At 39.1% G+C, this 21,309-nt stretch overlaps 1 protein-coding gene across 1 annotated transcript in view; it reads left to right on the top strand.

Annotated features, from left to right (window-relative positions):
* The window catches only part of CEP89 (centrosomal protein 89), a 33,576-nt gene extending 21,307 nt beyond the window's left edge, over positions 1–12,269 (top strand). The window contains exons 17-19 of the mRNA XM_031052015.2: positions 131–220; positions 7,813–7,982; positions 11,592–12,269. Coding sequence (XP_030907875.2) covers positions 131–220; positions 7,813–7,982; positions 11,592–11,829 — 498 coding nt within the window. The 3' untranslated portion in view covers positions 11,830–12,269. The remainder of the gene's footprint in view (positions 1–130; positions 221–7,812; positions 7,983–11,591) is intronic.
* Positions 12,270–21,309: the final 9,040 nt, after the last annotated feature.

The following is a 21,309-nucleotide window of genomic DNA, read 5'->3' as shown; positions in this document are numbered from 1 at the left end:
CTTTTTTCATTTTGTTTTTCAAACTGTTGGAGCTCAAAACAGAATAGCTTTGTCTTCCATGGTATATACATTTTCTCTGCCCTGTCTAAAGTAATGATTATGTTTAGTTATGTGTATTACATCTTTGCAGGTCAAATGTTTGGAAAAAGAGAATCATGGTGTTCTCAACAAAATAGTGCAAGGGAGTCTACGCTTGGGAAGACTGGAAGAAAAAGTTAAGGTAATCACTGCCTCTAAGCTAAATGTTATGTAAAACATTTTGGATTATTTAATGAGAAAAGTCAGTAGTTAATCTGTGTGTGTTCTATGAAAGATTCATAGATTATTTTATAAAGAGTTCTTAAAAAGCAAAATAGATTATCATTATAGTTTTCACAAACATCTTTTTCTATTGTATATGTACATTGCACATCTGTCATGTCATCACATTTACACCATTACCTGGAGAATTAGTAGTGGTTGTAAAAGTAATTAAAAACTCTCACTGTGATTCATTTTTGCTCTGTAGTGTAACCCAATTATCCTCTGCTACTTTTTTGAGGCTGTACTAATGTTTCAACATAAAACCCATTACAGTTAGGTTTGGAAGAATGAAAAACATCTCTTGAGTCTGCAGTTATTATCAGTACTTTCATGTGGCCATAGTATAGAAAGTTTAGATACTCAGATGATATTCAAACATGTAGCCTCATTAGAGAATACATTTTAAATTACATTCACAGCTCTCCAAACAAACACAAATTGTAGTGTGTAGTTGTAGTGTAGTGTGAAATACATTTGAAACTTCTGGTTTAACATCTTTGGTGCTACTGTAATGGCTTTTACTGTAAACTCCAGGAAGGAGAAGAATACCTGGTACATTTGTTTCCATGTATAGAAAGTACTATATATTGTTTTTAAAAGCTGTTTTGTACTAGGTCAAGTTTATGCACTTTATCCTAAAGGCAGAGAGTCCCTGTACACTGCACTTCTCCAGTGAAGACTACACAGCTATTCCTGCATCTAAGTGTGCACTACGATGTTAACAGAGACCAACTCCTTCTGCGCTTCTATTGTAAGGGTCAACACGTCCCAGGAATTAAAACCAAAGAAAGTAAACCAAATTGTACATGCTAAGAGAAAGCAGTAAGCTGAAAAATAGCTCTAATTTGTAAGGAACCCTTCATGAAATACCTAAATGCATGAAATGCTACCATGAAAGAGTTCTCTAATTATACTACTATAGCTATAAAATGGTTTTAGCCATTTTTCACCCTCATTCATGTCATTCTAAATACAGAAAACATCTCCCTACCAAGATAGTGGCTTGTATTCTTCTTAAAGAGAAATTTAGGTGTAATCTGTCTCCAGTGATAATAGTATTGAAATGCATTAATTTTTCTGAAAGGGTGATATGATTTGATTGATAACATGGGTGTTACATTATTTCTTACCTTATAAAAGGGTGATTTACACTGGCTTTTAGCCATATTCAGCTATTTCAGCAAGATACAAGGTAAGAAACATTGTATCATACAAATTAGAGCATACAGTACTGAGGTTACAATTAGAGGAAAGCTTCAAGCTTACAGGTGTGAGTTACTTCCAAAAGCCTATAATGTGTGTCTGTACTTTCTACTTTTTAGACACAACCAGGTATTTTATGGTTACCCTTTCATGAATTAAATGCCTTGTATCTCACCAGTCACAAACTCATACAAAACCGTTGCAGGTGACATTCACTCTGTGTGTGTCAGGAGATTTTCTGGGGCTTCTTTCACATCCCTGAAAATGTTATTTGAGGGGAGGAAAGAAGGCAGCTAGGTAGGACAGCCCACAGGCACTGGTTGTTCAAAAAGCTGGCAGCTCTATTGCCTTTAGATCAATTCCCTCTGAGGTCAGGGTCACTTGTGCTTTGCACATGAAAGTGGATATGGGCTTCTGGAGATCTTCCTTTTAATAAATTCTTTTGGAGAAAGCTCCCCGTGCAACACTCCGGAGTTTGGGAAGAGTGTCTGGAAAGCTGCTTGACGGACAAGGACCTGGGGGTGCTGATCGATGGAGCTGAACAGGAGCAGCTTGTGCCCAGGCAGCCAAGAAGGGCAACATCATCCTGCCCTGTATCAGCAATAGCATAACCAGCAGGGCCTGGGCAGTGATCATCCCCTGTACACAGCAGTGGTGAGGCTGCACCCCAAATCCTGTGTTCAGTTCTGGGCCCCTCACTACAGGAGGGACATTGAGGTGCTGGAGCAAGACCAGAGATAGGCAACAGAGCTGTTGCAGGGCCTTGAGCACAAGTGTGATGAGGAATGGCTGAGGGACCTGAGGGGTTTAGTCTGGAGAAGAGAAGGCTCAGGGGGAACCTTATTGCTCTGTACAACTGCCTGACAGGAGGTTGTAGTGAGGTGGGATTGGTCTCTTCTCCCAAGTAACAAGCCATAGGACAAGGGGAAATGGCCATGAGCTGCACCAGGGGAGGTTTAGATTGGATATTAGGAAAAATTTCTTCACGGAGAGGATGATTAGATATTGAAAGATGCTGCTCAGGGATGTGGTGGAGTCTCTGGAAGTGTTCAAAACCCCTGTAGATGAAACCCTCTGTGACATGGTTTAGTGGTGGTCTTGGCAGTCTTGGGGTGATGGTTGGACTTGATGATCCTAAAGGTCTTTTCCAACCTAGCTGATTCTCTGTTTCTATAATTCTAAAGTAAATTAATAAAAAATGCTGTGGGATTTGCTTTTCATTTGGAAGTCTCAAACTAAATCAAGTTCTGATAGATCTGTAATCAAACACAGAATCACTGTGAAAGTCGTTAAAGCTAAGTAATTGTTATTGCTAAAATAAAAACCAAAACCACATTGCCATCTCTGTGCACAGCTTTATTAGATATTTTAAACTGCCTGTGCTTAAATTAGCAAATAAAAGTGATTCTTTGTATAAATACTTCCAGTTTGGGATGTAGCAATTACTATAAACAAACTTTATAAAGCTTTCACTGGGCAAGAAGTTTTAAGTTATCAATACAACCATATGAAATTTAGAACATAACAGAGTATTGTCAAATAGATGGAATACAGATAGTCAGAAAAATAGATAATTATTTTGCAGGATCTCTGTTAAAGAAACAAGATGTAGGTTTGTATTTTAATTCTGAAAACAAATTATGTTTATTTCTACCTTTATATAGTTCAGTTGATGTCAGAATTTTTCATGTATATTGAATCATGAAAAATATTACAGCACAAAAACTGTTCTTTAGTTGGCCCTTTAACATTCAACTGCAAGCTTTTTTGTCATAATTCTTATTACTCAAAACTTTATGAAAAATTGGTTGTACAGTGGAATAATGTTTCTCTTTGACATCAGAACAAATTTGACTCAAATCTGAACCAGCTTTTAATGGGACTCCTATTTTTTGTTTCTGACAATGTATTTGATAAAAGCAGGGCAATGGTGTTAATGAATAACATTCAAATATCTGTTCTGTTTGCAAATATGAGGTGGTGGTCTAATACAATTTTTTACTTCAGGATCAAGTGATAGTAACCACCACCTTTGTAGTAAAAGAAACACAGAATAGTGCCATGTTGTCATTTTGCCCATATTCACACACAAGTTATTGGGCTTTAACATAAATACATGTATATCATACTAGACACATTTTTATCTGTCCATAAAGGTTAAAGTTTGTGATTAAGTTGGTTTATAGTTCAGTTAAAAATTTACCAATGATAAAACACTGCACCTCAGCTTTGTGAAGAGCAGAGGCACTGGCAGAAGCCATATACAAGACATACTGTTAGACTGGAGGGAACAACACTCACACACACAAATCTTAGGCTCACTTTCTGAATCACTAGTACATAGATCCCAAGAGGGAGGGAACCAAAGTAGAGAAGTCCAAGCAGTGATACCAGTATTCTGGGAGCATGCTTGTGTAGCTTTGAAAAGAGATCTTGGTCCAGCTGATCCTGAGAACTTAAGAGATATGACTCAGTGCCATGGTCAGCATAGTAATCTGAGGCAGAACTTTGACTGGGAGTCCCTAGGGAGTCTCTTTTTACCTCCATAATTGTGATTATGAAGCAGTTTGATGATCCGTCTGAAGAACTTGAGGATGCCAGCGTTTATTATGTTGAAACTATGTTTTTACAGTCAGAATTCATACTGGTTATTCTTTTAGTATGAGCTTGAATTAATGTTTGTATTGTCAGGAGTCCTGTCTCATAGCAGCAAAAGGGACAGCTAACACAGGGAGATCTGTCTCCCACATGAATTATTTTAGTTGAACATCTAGCACAAGTTCTGGGAAGACAGTTCAGGATTTTGGGCTTGCAACTGTGAGCAGTAAATCTCTGATAATGGATTTTGCACTCCATCATTGGGCACCTTTTCTTCAGTGCAAACGTAATTCATCTTTATATTAGACACCCTGTCAAAAAGAAGTCAGATTATAACAAGTTGTTTCATGGATTCTGAATCTCTGTTTGGTAGTAATTTTGTCAAAGAAGGTTTTAGTAAAAACAGGTAGAAAGCAACCTTTATACTGAAGATACCTCTCATCTAGCATCTTCCACTGTAACTCCCCTCATTTTCATGCAGCTTCAACAAACAGGCTGCCCTTGTTTTTTTCCTATCAGAATCTAGTCTTGGTCCTTCTGGCAGGAAGGAAAGACAGTACTTACTAATTTGCAATCTGTCCCTGGAGAAGATAGAAGCAAGGAAACTATAAAACCCTCTCCTGGGTTCAGCAGTAGCAATCATTTTCTCTCCTCCTTGGTAGCTGGTGCAGTGCTGTGTTTTGACTTTCGGGCTGGGAACAGTTGCTTATAGCAAGCATGTTTTGAGTTACTACTCAAACGTTTGGTTTTGTCCAACGCCTTTTCTGAGCTGCCAGGGAGGAGGGGAGGCTGGGAGGAAGGAGAGATAGGACACCTGACCCAGGCTAGCCAAAGAGGTATTCCATACCACAGCACGTCATGCTCAGGGAGGTAACTGGAAGTTGGCCGGAAGGGGGGAAGTTAGCTCTTCCGGGTTGGGCTCGTTTCAGCGGGTGGTATCATAATCTCTCTCCTTGTTTATTTCCTCTATCATTGTCTTTATTAGTGGTAGCAGTAGTGATTTGTGTTAACCTTAATTACTGGATTGGTTTTTATGTCAACCTGTGGGAGTTACATTCCTTTGGTTCTCCTCCCCATCCTTCTGGGAGTGGGGAGGTGGGGGGGGAGAAGGGGTGTGTGGTACTGTGGGAGACTGAGGTGGGGTTTTAAACCACACAGGCTGTGCGGACTTAGTTTTAAACCATGACAAACCCATATAGTCATTATTGTGTTTAGGAGTTGATATGCTGTCAGCAATAATCATGAGTCCTTGACACATGGAACTTTATCATTTAAATTCAGTCATAAAACACTTAAACCTGCATTTGAATCACCATGAGAGGTCCCTTCCAGCTGAACTATAGTAGTTGAATTCAATATCATGACAGAACCAGCAAATTATTATGCATAGAGCAGCTTTTGTGTACAAAAAAGAAAAAGGTTTAAATATACCTATTTTACTTCCTCCCCCCCACCCAGTGCTTTCAATCTGAAAGGTTAGCATAGCAATTTCTTTTTTGATGGGGTGTTTTCTTGTTATTTTTGCCATACTTACTATGTCATTACAGGAGCTATGTCAGCTTCAGTACCAGCTGCTGCATCCATGATGATTCCTCATCTTGGGTGCATACTACGTACTGGCAGTACCATGACAGACAGGCTACCCTCTGCAGCTCTGGAGGAAAATACTACCACTTCAATCTACATGTTGTCACCCTCTTCCTTAAAATCATCATCTCCACAAGTCTGTTCACTGCTACCTGCTTCACTTTAGAGAAAATTAACAGGACATTGTCTTGAGCAATTGCAAGGTGGTAGCCTGCTGTGAAGGATCTCTAAGTGCCAGCAGTTGTGTGTGTCCAGAACCACCCCAACCCAGCCAGGCTCTCACAGCAAGTAGCAGCCTGGGCACCCCTCACTTTGTGAAGTGCTGAAGTTCTGCTGAGATAGCTTACACATTTTAAATAAAGACTTAGTTAACAATCGTCGGAGCATGATCAGAATTATATCTATCCTTTAGAGCTGAGGCAGAGTCCAGGTTAAAACACAGACTTCCCAGTAGCTGGATGATCAATGACCACTAGGTAGAAAGTGGCTTTCACCAGTACTAGTGACCAGGTTCTTTATCAGCCTTTTATGTGTTAAAAGGGGAAGTTCTTTCTAGTTCCCTGAAATAGTGGTAGGCATCTGCCCTACATAGAGAATATCAGGTTCCAGGTCTGGAGCTGGAGGTGGCATTTACTGACAGAGTTGAAAGTTCAGCTTTTCTCCTGCACTTCATGTGGACTAACTCAAAGCAACCCTTTGCTTAGAAGGAACAGGTTTGCCTTTATCCTTCCATAACATTCCAAGTGCAAGCATCTAACTCTGCATTTTGAAGACTTCTCTGTGAATCTGAAAACTTGAGTGATGTGACTGGTTAACTTGCAGAAGCTTCTAATTCTTTTCTTATGAGTGACATGGAAAACTTAGGGAAAAAAAGCCCACAACAACAACAATGGAAGTTAGCATTATTTCTTGAGACTAACCATCTAGAAAATTACTATGCTGTATCACTGTCCTATACCTCAAAAAACGAAGCTCCAAAATGAGACATTTCACAAGAGCTAAAAAGGAAGCAGTTTGCGGAAAGAATTATATAGCCTGTAGCACATACCTAAAAAGTACCCTTTTTTTTCCTTCCTGTAAAAGGCATACTTAAACTTTCTGCTCCAATTCAGATGAAGATAAAAACTTAGTGGTTAACACCTTAGATAAAACTTTATATTAGCAAGACATAAATAGCAGTATTTTCAAAGCTTACCCAATAGTTTACGGTTTTATTAAAGGAGGTTCTTCCATCCCAAAACTCTGTCCTTTTGCCTATATCAAATCTATATCAAGCCTGTATATATATATCTTATTTCCTCTCCTTCCCCCTCCAGCAATGTCAGACTAAAAGGTTAGCATAGCAATTGCTTGTTTGATGGGTTGTTTTGTCAAGCCTCACATTCTGCAGTACAGTAACAGTTTAAGCATTCTATTTGCAATCAAAAGAAAAAGACTAATATTGGATAATACCTGTTGTTTTTGCAGCAGCATGTAGAAACATGTAACTATGCAGGCTGTAGTTTTCAACTCCTTCAGCTCTCATGTAATTCAATGGGATGTTACTTCAGAAAGAAAAATCACTTTGTACAGGAATAATTTCTTGGGTTTGAGATAAGGCCAATATAGTTAGTTATTGTCAATAAACAAAAAATCACTTGTGCTTCACTGAACAGCAGGAACTATTACACGAAGCAGCAAGATATTTTAAAACTTGAAGCCAATCTTTTCTTCATCTTAGTATTAAGACAAAACAACAGGACACAGAAACTTTTTCCATGGTATGTATTGATATATATGACTGCTGGACAACTGGTAAGCAACACGTGCTATGCAGTGTAGCTATGCATCTTGGAAAACAAACCTTTTTTTTCCCCAGCTAATTCTTTTTGACTCTTATGATGAACATACATCACTGTACACGCTAGTTTATATGCAGAACAAACTATGATTTTAACATTTTCAAATTAGTGAATAGGTAAATAAAACCATAATGTAATCTACCTCACATATTTAAGCAAGGCAGCACCAATGTAAAGATTAAACTGCAAATTACTATCTATAGCTATTTCTTTTCTTGGTAGTGAGTTATCCTTATTTCTGCTATAATCCTATTTTCCCTATTATCTTCAACTGTTACAGGTATATAAAAAGAAAGCAACTGGGAAGCTTGGAGATATCAGTCTTAAGATGATTGAACAGGAGAAAGAATTTGCTGGGAAGACTGCTTGGTACCAGCATGAAGTGAAGCAGCTTCAGCGTCTGCTGCAAGACAAGCAGGAAACCCTGGATGAAGTGCTGCAGCAGAAAAGGTAATCAGTCACAGGCAGGAGCAATCCAAGTAGATCTGATGTGTAAAAGGGGACGCAACTGCACAAAGCCACCAGCTCTTGCCTTGTGGTACGGTCTCTTAATTCCCAGATCCAAGACCTTTTGAAAGAGGGATTTATTCTGGATGACTACTACTGTTCTTCAGATTTCTTCTTAAAAAGACTAATAATCTGAGCCTTGTCTTTGATTTGGGGTGTATGTATATAATGCATGAAGATATATGTTAATTATTTAATAGCATCTTCTACTAAAGGCTGAACACTTTTCCCTCCACGCCTCTCAACAGTTTTCAGAATAGTCGGAAATTAAGGGAATACATACGATATGTTTCCTTACTTTACTGTTCTGTTAATAAGTGACATAGATTGGCTATGTGCAGAATAAAAAGATAATTTAACAGATTATACAAGATTATGACTGTCGGTGTTGAAATATGCTTTTAATAGAGTCCTTTAAAGGCACATTTCCCTTCTGGCAGTGGAAAGCTTCATATCACATTGACCTTATCAGCATACAGCAAAAAATTTCTACAACTGAAGAGAGGTAATTAAGCAGTCATTTGGCAAGTCATCTCAGCCATTCTGAAATAATAGATCGAAGAATAGTAGAAAAACAGGGTTTGGTGTACCATCTACCTGATATCAGCAGAGTTTCTCTTGATTACTTTATACAGTGCTTTTAAGCAGTTTGACAAAACAGTATTTTGACTTCCACATTTATTTGGAAATACTTTATTTAGGATTTTTCATTAATTGTGTTTCACTTCTGAGTTCATGTTAACAGATAGTTAAAGAGTTTTTTTAGATGTAGCATATATCATAATTCAAATTCCCATAATATGGATCTTAAAGAGTTTACCCTTGTTACCCCCAAAGTAGGTAAATGAGATGATGTAACACAGCAAAGTAAAATAATTAATTACACTTCCCACACAGTATACTAAATTCCCTTTTCCCTCTTCAGGCTTCTTCAGAAATTTACTTTTCTTCTCTAAGCACCCAAAATTAGTCCATTCCAGTCCTAACCATTCTGTGAATCTGCGAATTGTTCTTTAGATAAAGAAAAGCTTTTAAAGCTTCTAAAGATATGCAAATTTTACTTTCCTAGAAGCTCTTCTGTAGAACCTTCTCAATAATTACAGCCTTTGCTAGAGAATATTGGAAATTCACAGCAACCTTTTGCCTACACCAACTGATAAGCCATTTTCTGTTCTTTGAGCATCTGATAATGACATTTTAATTGTTTACAGAGTAATTTTCTGAGTGATCATTATCACATACCTTTCCTTAGCTGCATGGGATATATGAACAAAGTTGTTAATGTGCTTCCAGGGTAGAAAACCAGGTTCATAAATACTTCAGGTCTTCTTTCAGAGGACACTTACCTTTACGAATTTTCTAAGGTCACAGTGTGTTTTATAAGTCTTCTGCAAGAGCAGCAGTACTGGGAGATCATTACAGCTGCTGTGCCTTAGTCATTAACTGCTTTAGACTGTTCTCAGAAGAGGGCCAACAGTAGAAAATCTTCACAGCCATGCACAGGCAAGGGAGAGGAGCTGTCATACCAGGAAGGTCACATATAAAATTGTAACACCAATACAGATTGTTAATCTTTGTGATAAGGGTTATGTAAATAAACTGTTAGATGACAGATGAAAATGGATTCTTGCACCAGCCCAAATGACATTTCTCAGAGATAAGGCTGGATGACTTCAGTGAGGGGAGAAAGCTCTTGTCTTTTGTAAAGAAGAATTTGCTTTAAAATCTACTTCTGTTGACTTTTTCATCTTCAAACAGAGTGCAGCACTGGCATTTTGCTTACTCTCAACCAGATATAAATCTTGCATTTTTTTGGCTAGGCTTAGGATTGAATGCAGTTTTTATTTTTATTCATTTTATAGAATCCCAAACCGGTTTGCGTTGGAAAAACTTTACAGCTCATCCAGTTCCAACCCCCTGCCATGGGCAGGGACACATTCCACTAGAGTAGGTTGCTCCAAGTCTCATCCAGCCTGGCCTTGAACATTGCCAGGGATGGAGCAGCCACAGCTTCTCTGGACAACAGCATACATCTATGAGAAACAAACTTATTGTTTTTTCCAAAAGACATCTGGAAACAAGACACATTTATAGTTGAATATGTATCTGGTTCTACATGCGAAGTTTGTGTTTGAAGAGGTGAACCAGCTGCTATGGGCACGGTAACACTGGTTACCAGTAACAAGAATACCAAGAATTACCTCTGGGGCTGTGATCTGCACAGGGTAATGTCACAGGAGTCATAGTCAAGGATGGTAGTGCTGCACACAGCTGAGGGAATTTCTGGTGAGATACAGGAAGATGTAAGAGGAGAGTGGGGAAGGCTGTTCTCACAAGAAACTTGGGTGTTGAGAAAACCAGACCACCACCAGCAGCACCCTGAAGAGCCTTACCTGTGACTGCAGTACACTGTGCAGAGCCGGAGTATCTGCAGTATATTCCCCTTGACAACAATGTGCTTTGACTGCTCCTTCCAAAGCAACACCAGTGAGTGCTCCCAGATTCTGCACCTCAACTCTGTTTAAAAACTAATCCTCCAAGAAGGGTTCAGGTACACCACCACCTCCAAAGCATCTCTTTCTTTGCTACTGAAGAAATTTTAACCATGTGGATAATTTTTAAAATGGATCTATTTTTGTCATAAAAATCAATGCTTTTATTCAAAGTATTAACAAACAACTGCATGAAGTCATGTTAGCTGGTATGTTTGACAAATAACGTATTTTATGAGGTAAAAAACACCCAACACACATTAAATAATTCACTCATTTATGCTTGGGTGGTCAGACAAACAGCCCCATAAAGTTATAATGCCTTAAAAGGCCTTAAGGTTTCCAGAGCTTGTCTTTGGCCTCCACAGAGAGGCATTAGCTAAGCACCAAGGTGACCTTTTGATCAGACACTTCAGCCTTGGAGCAAAGAGATGCAGGACTTCTGGCAGAAGGGGCATGTGGTACAGACAAGCCCATCCTGGGAAGCAGAACCACAGCCCCACAGATCCTGATGGATCCTGAACTCAGTGGACAGCAGCAGTCACGACAGTTGGACCTTGCCTGTGCTGCTCTTTTACAAGGGTGTGTTGTAACAGGACAAGGGTGAATGGCTTTAAACTGACAGTGGGTAGATTCAGATTAGGAAGAAATTCTGCAATGTGACCGTGAGGCGCTGGCACAGGGTGCCCACAGAAGCTGTGGCTGCCCCATCCCTGGCAGTGCTCAAGGCCAGGTTGGACAGGGCTTGGAGCAACCTACTGTAGTGGAAGGTGTCCCTGCCTGTGTCAGGGATTGGAACTGGATGAGCTTTAAGATCCCTTCCAACCCAAAGTAGTCTGGGACTCTATGACTAAATCCAGCTTACTTAGTGGGTCCAGATCATTTTCCCATCCTTGCCTCTCTAGCATTACAGTTAGAAAGCTTTTTTTTTAAAAAAAGGAATGAATTTCCATCATCATTTCAGATCTCACCTGCAGTTTATTATTTGCTAATCCATATATCAGAATTACATACTGCTGGAAAGCACTTTTTAAATTAGCTTTTTTTATTTTTTTTTAAGGAAAACAGAAGGGGAACTTGAAATCATTTGGGAATCCACATCCAAAGAAAACAGGAGAATGCGAGAACTCTTATATAAATCCCAGGGAAAGAGCAACATGTGGAGCACTGCTATAGCTCATGAGCCACATTTAGATGAAAGCTCTCAGAAGGACCTACTATATGGACATGATCTTAGCTATTGTGATGTGAAACTTTCATCCCCTCCTAAAAATGAAATCGAGCAAGAATTTCAGTGATAATAACAAAGATGCATTGTGCATCTCAACCAAGAAACAGAACACAGTGCCTGAAGTTGACTTTCAGCAACACAAGATGTAATGGAGGATCTGCCCTCTTCGAAATGATTGTGTTTTTAATGTCATCAGAATAAAAACCTAGTATTATTATCCAGGTGTACCATCAGCAGTGAAGATTTAGCCTAAAGTAGGACTTCAGCGTTTGAAGAAAAAGCTGTTCCTTGTTAAGGCAAAACGTGGCACAGCTTGAGGTTCACATAAAAGACACCCAGTTAACAAACTGGTAAGCTTGACCTTCAAGCACAGACACATACCTTGCCGCAAAACAAGCAAAGAGCAAGACAGCCTCTGATACAGTAAATAACATGTATCTATTATATGTGTTTCAATTCAAAACACAAATTCCAATAAATTCTTCCCAAATCACCAAATAAAAGACACATGGAATATAACCAAAGTTGAAAAAAAAAAAAAGTGTTGTCTGTTCTCATTGTTCGTGATGAAGCATCTTTATTGCCTGTGTGCCAAGGAGTGAAGTGACACACTCCTCTCTTCTGGGTTTAATTGCCCTTTTGAATATGTCTTAAGTAAACTGCACAGGGAAAACCCAATTGTACTGGTAAATCCTTGGAAACACAAGTGAGATTTTCAGAATTCTCCATATTGATTTAACTGTTCTCCCACTGAAGAGGGAATGCCTGAGAATGACTCCCTGGCCACATCAGCTTCCCTGGCCACAGCTCCCCTTTTCGAGAACTGTTCAATACCTGGTTCAAAGGACAGAGGACAGCACATCAGCACCAACCCTCTACGTGCAGAAATGCTGCACTCGTTTTTGCATTTGCATATCAAACATTATGTTAAACTTTAAATGAGCTAAAGTTCATCGAATCCCTGGGAGATCCCACAGTGTTCCCACAGCATTTGAAAGGAAACAGAGAAAACACAATGTCCTGTGCGTCAAAAAGACCTTTTGTGGCTCAGAAGCACTTTCTGGTACACTAAGGAGTGCTGTTAACAGCTATTTAAAATATGCAGTACAGATCACATACCTGACATCCTTAGACAGTGAAATCCAGGAATTGTTTCAGATTAACAAAAGCAAACGCATTTACAAGAGTGTCAAGTGTCCTACAAACAGCATTAATGATTAGACAGGTGCTGCTCTCCAATGCCTTCCGACAGTTTGAAAACAAACTTTTCTTCTCTCAAAGAACTGGTTTTCCCTTAAGTCTCTTTCAGATGAAAGATGAAGCTCTGAATGTTCTTCGTCTTGTATTAAAACACTTGTTTTTAGGATGTTTCTGTGTCCAAAAATAACATGAAAATCATGTTTACTGCACTAGTTTTAGGACTAGAAAAAAACATAGAAGATAGGCATCACACAGAAATGCTCTTCTGAAAAAAATAAACCCTTTTTTATTAGAACACAACATTCAAACATGATGAAAACAACCAAAAAAACCCCAACACACACACCCCCCTGCAAATAATCCCACTGAAATGACTGAAGTTGGTAATTTTCAGAGTAACAATTGCCCAACAGGCAACACCACCACTTAAAATAATCAAACCAAAAACTAGTGTCTCAAAAGCTAACTGGAAGCAGCATCTTAAAGGACGATCACCATTAATTCTACACTTAAGCAACAGTTAAAAACTGATTTTCTTTGAGCACTGGAAAAAGCCCAAATGAGACATTAGAAACCGACCCAACTGGAGGCATTTTGGGTATTTTCACTATTACTGCCTCAGCTTCAGAATGTTGAGAACTGAGGGAATGCCAGGAGGTGCAGTCAGGGGGTATTTAACAGCATTACTTGATAACCAAACACCACCAGGAGCCACTACTGGGAGTTACTCAGGATATTAGAACATATAAAATAATAATGTAAGAGTTAGATGCATTTTTAATTGCCAACATCCACACACACTATGTTGAAGTTAACTGTTTGAAACACCACCTGAGGAAGGTGCCAGCTCCTGCTGCCAGAACCAAGCATGGTGAAGCAGCACTGAGCACTTCCATAGCTCACCATTGCAGTTAAAATCAGATGCAGGGATGGGCTATTTGACAGTGGAGGTTATGGGAGAATAGTCCAGTGGAAGAGTAGGTTCAGTTGCTTCCTTGGGTTGATGGCTTAGACACAGCTGCTCTGTTGTGCTTTATATAACTTGAATGAGGCAAATAAACCTACCATGAACCACAGGAAGATGCAATGTAACCATCACAATGATGACAGACAGGCTAACCTTAACTGTTCCTAGAGAGCTTTATGTCACAGACTTAAAATACTTGGAATATGATTTTTCTTATATATTGCCATAGAACACAGGGATTTATCCAGCAGAAGGAACCCTGATTCAAGTCAGGCCACTAAAACAAATTACAGACTAGACTCATAGAATCAACTATGTTCAACAATCTTGGAAAAGACCTTTAAGATCAAGAGGTCCAACCATTACCCTGAGACTTCCAAGATCACCACTAAACCATGTCAATGAGGGCCTCATCTACTTCGGTTCCATCTGAAACCAGAAGGGAAAAACAAGTTTTAAATGGGTTAGGCTAGAATTAAGTTAGAACACAGAAAATGGAAAACTTTTTGTTTCTTAATACCAAATCCAGGCTACCATACAAGTACAAAATCCATCCTCCTGGAATGGACAGACAATGTTCTCTGGTATTAATTTCTCATTACCAATTCACTCCATAAAGATGCACTGCCAATGAAGACATTTATACACCATAAATAACATCATCATTGGTGAATCAGACACCAGTGCTGGGAAATCTATAATGTACTTTAATTTTTTTTTCCCAGTACAAAAGCCAACTAAAGCAACTCCTATCCATTCAAAATGAATCTGCACATCCCTACCAAAGGGAAACAAGTCTTCTTATGTTACTGAGCTGCTTTGGTGGTAAGATACCAAAGCAGAAGGAAACTATTTCATGGCTTTGACATAGTTGTACATGCATTAACACCAGGACTCTGCTCTTACCCAGGGATTTCGGTCACCCTGCTGTAGGATACATAAATTGTAACCACAAACATTTGCAGAAGTAGCAGGAATTTGGCTTTTCTTCAGGCATCATCCATAAAGCTTTAGGTTTCAGAGAAGTTACCCTCATGAAGCCTGGAGGAGGTTATGACAGTGGTCATAAATCATTAAATGGTGTTTTAAGAACAAAACCACTAGCTTCACTGAGCACTGCTATCAAGAACGCGAGCATGAAAAATCCCAAACAGCGGGCAGTGGTTCCCTGTCCAGACAGGAGCTGGTCTTGTACAATCTTACCAACTTTATGAAGTTCTGAAGGGGGTTTCTGGTTGCAAGGGATTTGTGCTTTTTCACCATGTCACACCACACCATGCACCTGCTGGATGCTGCTTCTGCATCTACATGATTGGGCTCCAACTGACACATGGTGAAATCCTTCTGTAGCATCTGCAAAAGGCTGTTCCAGTAACCTGCACTGACACGGCAGATAGCCCTGCTCGCCTTGCTTCAGCTGGGAAACAAATAGTGGAAGCAAAGAGTCAAAAGAATAAAAAAGTAAACAATATGGTGTGTGTCACTATAGGTAGTTCTGTGAGGATTAAGCATTTTAAATATGTTATCTCTGCAGCTGACCCCCAATTAACTGCTACAATCTAGCATTTTACCATTTCTCCATCAAGTCAAAGAGAACTGTCTCATCTACAATTGTTTTAGCTACCCCTAATATACAATACTACCCACTGATCAATTTAATCATTTCCACTGCTTCGTATTACATACACACAAAAATATAATGCTGCTAAACTACAACAAAGGGAGCTTCTGGGATACACAAAGTTGCAGATTCCTTTTTTAACTAGCGTATGAAAACTAAGGAAGACACAAAACTTGTAATCATTCTTCACTGTTCTGTTAACATCAAGGATGGAAATAAATTACTTTAAGTAACCTTTGAACCACACTAAGTAATGGGATGAAGTTCATTGAAGAAAATAGCATCAGGAAAAAGTACCAAAGGCACAGGCTGACCTGTTAAACAACTGCCTTTGGAAATCCAAAATCCTGAAGGTGACAGAGGCTGCAGAGATGCTGTCACACACACTCATGAAGAGCTTGTTACCTAAACTCTAAAGTACTACCCTGCATACTGTGGACATTGTATGGGTACTGTACACCTTTGAAACCTGTACCTCCTGCAGCAACCAGGCAGACCCACAAAGGTCTTCGCTGCTCTGCTGTCTTCAGTGGCATGATCTGCATAAGAAATCACTTTGTACATTCCAAAGCACTTGCTGTAAGTCCTGCTCAATGTTTACAAGCATGAATTCAAAGCTTTCAGGGTGTCTTCTATACACACTAAGGATGCATGACAGCTTTCCATGATTCCAACTATGTCTTCCAAAGCTGGTACATTTTTTCTGATTCCTCTCCCATGCTTGGTGTAGTTCCCAGCACACTACAGAATATTGAGGATCACTGAAAAACAGCCTTATCCTTAGGAGGATTTACTGGGCTACTACTGACAGATAACTGTTTAATCTTTCATTACAGGCATGTAATGAAGGAATCCTTTTAACTTCCTTGGGCAATATGTTGTAGCCCTTCACCAGCTCACTCCATTGCAGCATTTGCCCCATTTCATACTGTCCACAGATCTGTCATTCCCAGTATTTTCCGTCAGCTGCAACATAAACAGGAACGCGAACAGACCAGACACAGGACACACTCCTGCAGAACAAACCTCTTCCCAGCCTAGCAATGAGCCACTGCTTCCTTCTGCCCAACCGTTTCAATTAATTCTTCATCTACTCTCTTACAGATGTTTTAAAATGTATTTTTTTAGGCCTTGCTGCTGCAATTTGTTGGTGAGAACAGTCACCAATAATAAAAGCCCTTCAAAAACTGATACGTTTTACTATTTCTTCCCTTTCAGCTTAGCTTACAGAGAAATAAAACCAGTTTATTTTGACAGAATTACTGGTAATTCATACTCACTGCAGCTAATTCCTTTATAGTTCAGTGTCACAGCTATTAATGCCAGGCACTATTGTACTGCAAAGAAACAAACAGCAGAATACTCTTCCTGTTTGTACATGTAACAATTTTTATGCATGTTTAAAGTGCTGAAATGAAGAATCAACTATCCTGTTCCGAGTAAATCATCTCCTTGTATTTAAGGAACAAGTTCCAAACACACTCAAGTGTGAATGTGTTGGAATTTTGCATAATCAAGTAAGTGAGCTTGGTTAGTGCACAGGTATTGAGGAAAACATGTTACTTTACATTATTTCACAGATACTATACTAAATATAGATACTAAAGAAATAATTTTACTACAAAAACTCTATCCATACCAATTTATCAATAAATTGCTACCCACCTGATGTTAACAACTTTACTACATTACCACAACCACTGCTGACACAGCATACTGATACACTGCACCTCCCTCCCATTTCCAGTACCTTCCAGTCTGTAAACTGGAATCAAAAAGCAGTTCCAGCTTCTTTTCACCACAGAGCCGTGTAGCATCCTCCAATTCCTATCAAGAAACTGAAAAACCGATTCAGAATCTGTGGCAGTCACATTGAAGGTTCATTGCTGCCTGTCCACAGCCAGCATATCCTGTCTACAAATCATAGAATCATAGAATAGTTAGGGTTGGAAAGGACCTTAAAAATAACTGAACATAATTTTCCCTAGAAAAACATTTGGGTTAAATAATGTGTTAATAACTCAAAAACGCTGTCACTACTTTTCAAACCCAAACAAACCACTGCAGATTCTGGAGTAAACCTCAGTAGTTCCAATGCATTTTCCAACTTCTGTTAAAATACACTGGCATTACTTCTTACTCTTTCATCAGAGCAAGGTGTGTGTACTGACAGGCAGAGTGCTTCAGTTGTGTAAATACCATGTAGATTCTGACACTCAACAAAGACACTAAGGCAGAAATGCCCTAAGGCCCTGTGAATTCAGCTATTCATTTTCTTATTTCCTACCCTATTAGGTAATTCCCCCTGACCATTTACAAGTCATTTAAACCCAACTTTTCTTTGTTCCTTCCCGTCTCCCTCCATTTTTAAGCCAGAACCTTCTATCCACAACACCGCTCTTAACAGCTGAGAAGAGGGAGCCCCCCAGGATTTTTCTGCATGAAAAATTCATCCCACTGCACTGGCACTTTGCATCAGCAGCTCTTAAGATCTTTGCCTCTGGGACTAAAAACTCTTGACTGGCCAGGCACAGCTCCTCCATTTGGGAGGGCTCTGAGTCAGCAATTCTGGCCAGGCTCTGAAGCACTGTTAAAAACTTCCTTAACTGTTTAAAAAGTTCCTGAAAGCTCTGGAAAAGAACTAACTCCATATTCTCAAGCTAGTTTCCTTCAGAGAGCAGCAAAATTCCTTCAGAATATCCTTAAGACTCCTTGGGGTTTTTTTGTGTGTTCTTTCGGATAGAATTACGTTCCCAGCACTTAAAAGTTCATTAAGAGTTTCTGAACAGCTTTGCTTTAAAGAAATGCAATACAATAAAATCTTTGTCTTCCTAAAAAGTATACATTATTTGGCCATGTCTAGTGCAAACCCTTTAGCAGACCTGAAGATCTTTGAGTCTTGCATGTCACAGGAGGAAAACCAACCACACTGTAGCCCAGAAATAAGTAGGAGGAAAAACACCAGTATTTAAAACCCATATGTGCAGTTCTGGTGTCCTCAACATAAAAAGGACATGGAACTGTTGGAACAAGCCCAGAGGAGGCCACGGGGATGATCAGGGGACTGGAGCACCTCCCATATGAAGACAGGCTGAGAAAGTTGGAGCTGCCAGCCTGGAGAAGAGAAGGCTGCGTGGAGACCTCATAGCAGCCTTCCAGTATCTGAAGGGGAACTACAGGGATGCTGGGGAGGGACTCTTCATTAGGGACTGTAGTGCCAGGACAAGGGGTAATGGGTTGAAACTTAAACAGGGGAAGTTTAGATTGGATATAAGGAAGAAATTCTTTACTGTTAGGGTGGTGAGGTACTGGAATGGGTTTCCCAAGGAAGTTGTGAATGCTCCATCCCTGGCAGTGTTCAAGGCCAGGTAGGATGAAGCCTTGGGTGGCGTGGTTTAGTGTGAGGTGTCCCTGCCCATGGTAGGCGGGGTGGAACTAGATGATCTTAAGGTCCTATCCAAGCCTAACTATTCTATGATTCTATATATAGCATGGAGATTAAGAACTACATAGTCATCTAATCTTTCCTATCGACTCCCACAGCTTGCAGTCCAGTGGCATAACTGAGCACTGACACAACTTTAGACTATTTCCTTATATGCCACTTGCAGTATATCTGCAATTACTCAGAAATAAAACATTCAAATGCATTTAAAGGTGATAGTAGTGAGATCACATCTTACAGCATACCCGTTAATGCAAGATTCAAAGAAGAGCAAGTGCAAGTAAACAAATGGATCCTCTGATTAAAGTGAAGTAATCTGTCAAGTAGGAAGGTAAGAATGGAAAGTTCCCATTCTGAGATACTGCTAAGCTACAATTAAAACCTGCAGGTTACAATGATCCTTACTATTTGGTTAAAGTATTGGCCAAAGCATTACTGCAAGCAATAAATACCAACCCTAACAAATATTAACCTCTATTATTAGTGACTAATGATAATAAAGGTATACTTATATACTACACCCTTGCTATTTCCTGAATTGGAAGTTGAAAATTACTTTTTACGATTTAACTGGTAAATAGCATTTGAAAAGGTTCAAACTACACTGTTTAGACAGGACCAGCCCTCAGAGTGTTTGTTTCTGTAGCCCCTTGGAATTTGAACTCCTTCATCTCTTCATCTATGTATATATTTGAGAGGGAAGGAGTCTCTTCCCAATGCTGTAAAAATGCCATTTCTCTTACCCATGACAAAAATAGCAGTAGAATCTTTGAACTCAGTGTTTACTTTTTTCCTTCAGTGGCTAAGGAAAAAGATTGCTGGTAATACTGCAAATCCTTTAACAAATTTATGGCATCCCAAGAAGATTAATCAAAAACAAAACTAATAATAAATGGAGTTATGTTTTCATTTTCATAAGGAAACACAGGCTAATTACGGTCAAGTCACAGGCAGAGGTTTAAGACACCAATGAACAGATGGGTACTCTCCAAATACACGTTTCAGGTAGACTAAAGAACGGATTGCCTGGACAAAAACTCAAAACAACATCCTTGCAATGTTACCTTCACTGTATCTGAAGAAACAGGAGTATAGATCTGACTGGGGCAGTGAGGGGAAAGACACCTGAAAACATCACTGGACATGTAGAACATGCACCTGCATGAAGAATTTCAAAGATTACCTACCCTACGTCTAAAACAAAATCTTGAGCAAAACATTGCTTAATATAGAATTAAATATGACAAACTCCATTATATTTTTATCAAAATTTTTACTCTTTTTTTTTTTGTCTAGAAATTCTGGGGAAGGAATGATGTGAAAGGGATGCCTACTTCATTTTTGTGGAACAAGGTTTGCCTCATAGTATGATTCCCCCCCTTCTTTTCACATTAGCTATTTCCGTAGTCTCTGGCATTTCAGGGAAAAACCACCAACTTAATTTCATATTTATCAACTATACAGAGCAGAGAAGTACCTTACATAATATCTGATCCCAAATGAAGCATCTGCAGCTGATGGATACAAAAATGTTAGTTTAATTCTACATTGCAATTGCAATGAGAAAAATTTTGAAGTCCCTGTAAAAGATACAGGAAAGGAAGTTGTTGATACCTGGCTATTCATATGCGTGTAGTAAGACTGATTTTAACACACTTTATTCTCTTTATCTGTAGGGAAAAAACCCCACTTTTGTCCACCCATCATTCAGGTGGCAATGTTGGAACAAGAAGTTAGTTAAGAGGGAAGAGCTCTTCTTGAGGCTCAAACCTAATTCTATGGGAAATGAAAAAAAAAAAAGAAAGCAAAACCAAAACCAAAAAAAAACCACACACACACAGAAAAAAACAACCAAAAACCATAGAGGAAAAAAACAATGATAAAAAAAATGTAAAAGATACAGCTTTGGTTTTATTTTCAGTCGTGACATTACTTTCAAATCTGGTCTGAAGGAGGACACCCACTGCCCAGCGTCTGGCTCAAGCATGGCAAACATAACCACAAATAACTGTTTCACCTTTTCTTAGAGTCCATTTTTAGTCACAGATTTACATTTACATTACAAGAGACTGGAATTCCTGTGGATCAAGCCTGCCTGCTTAAACAAAAGGTTAAGAAAAAAAAAGGAAGAATGCCACCTGTCAAATCTTGCCAGGGTACTGCTGTGTTGATACTTAGGTCCAGCCACTTGGTCTTATTTCCAGTCCTGTAGTGTTATGTTCAGCAGGCATTATCTTAACAAGATAAACCTGTATTTAAGGTCAGCAGCTAATACCAGTGTATCTTTTACAGTTAACAACAGATATTGGGAAAA

Source organism: Melopsittacus undulatus, chromosome Z (genome assembly GCF_012275295.1).
Source record: "Melopsittacus undulatus isolate bMelUnd1 chromosome Z, bMelUnd1.mat.Z, whole genome shotgun sequence".
NCBI classification, from domain to species: Eukaryota; Metazoa; Chordata; class Aves; order Psittaciformes; family Psittaculidae; genus Melopsittacus; species Melopsittacus undulatus.
Note: the sequence above shows the minus strand (reverse complement) of the source record. Positions and strands in the feature narration are given on the sequence as shown.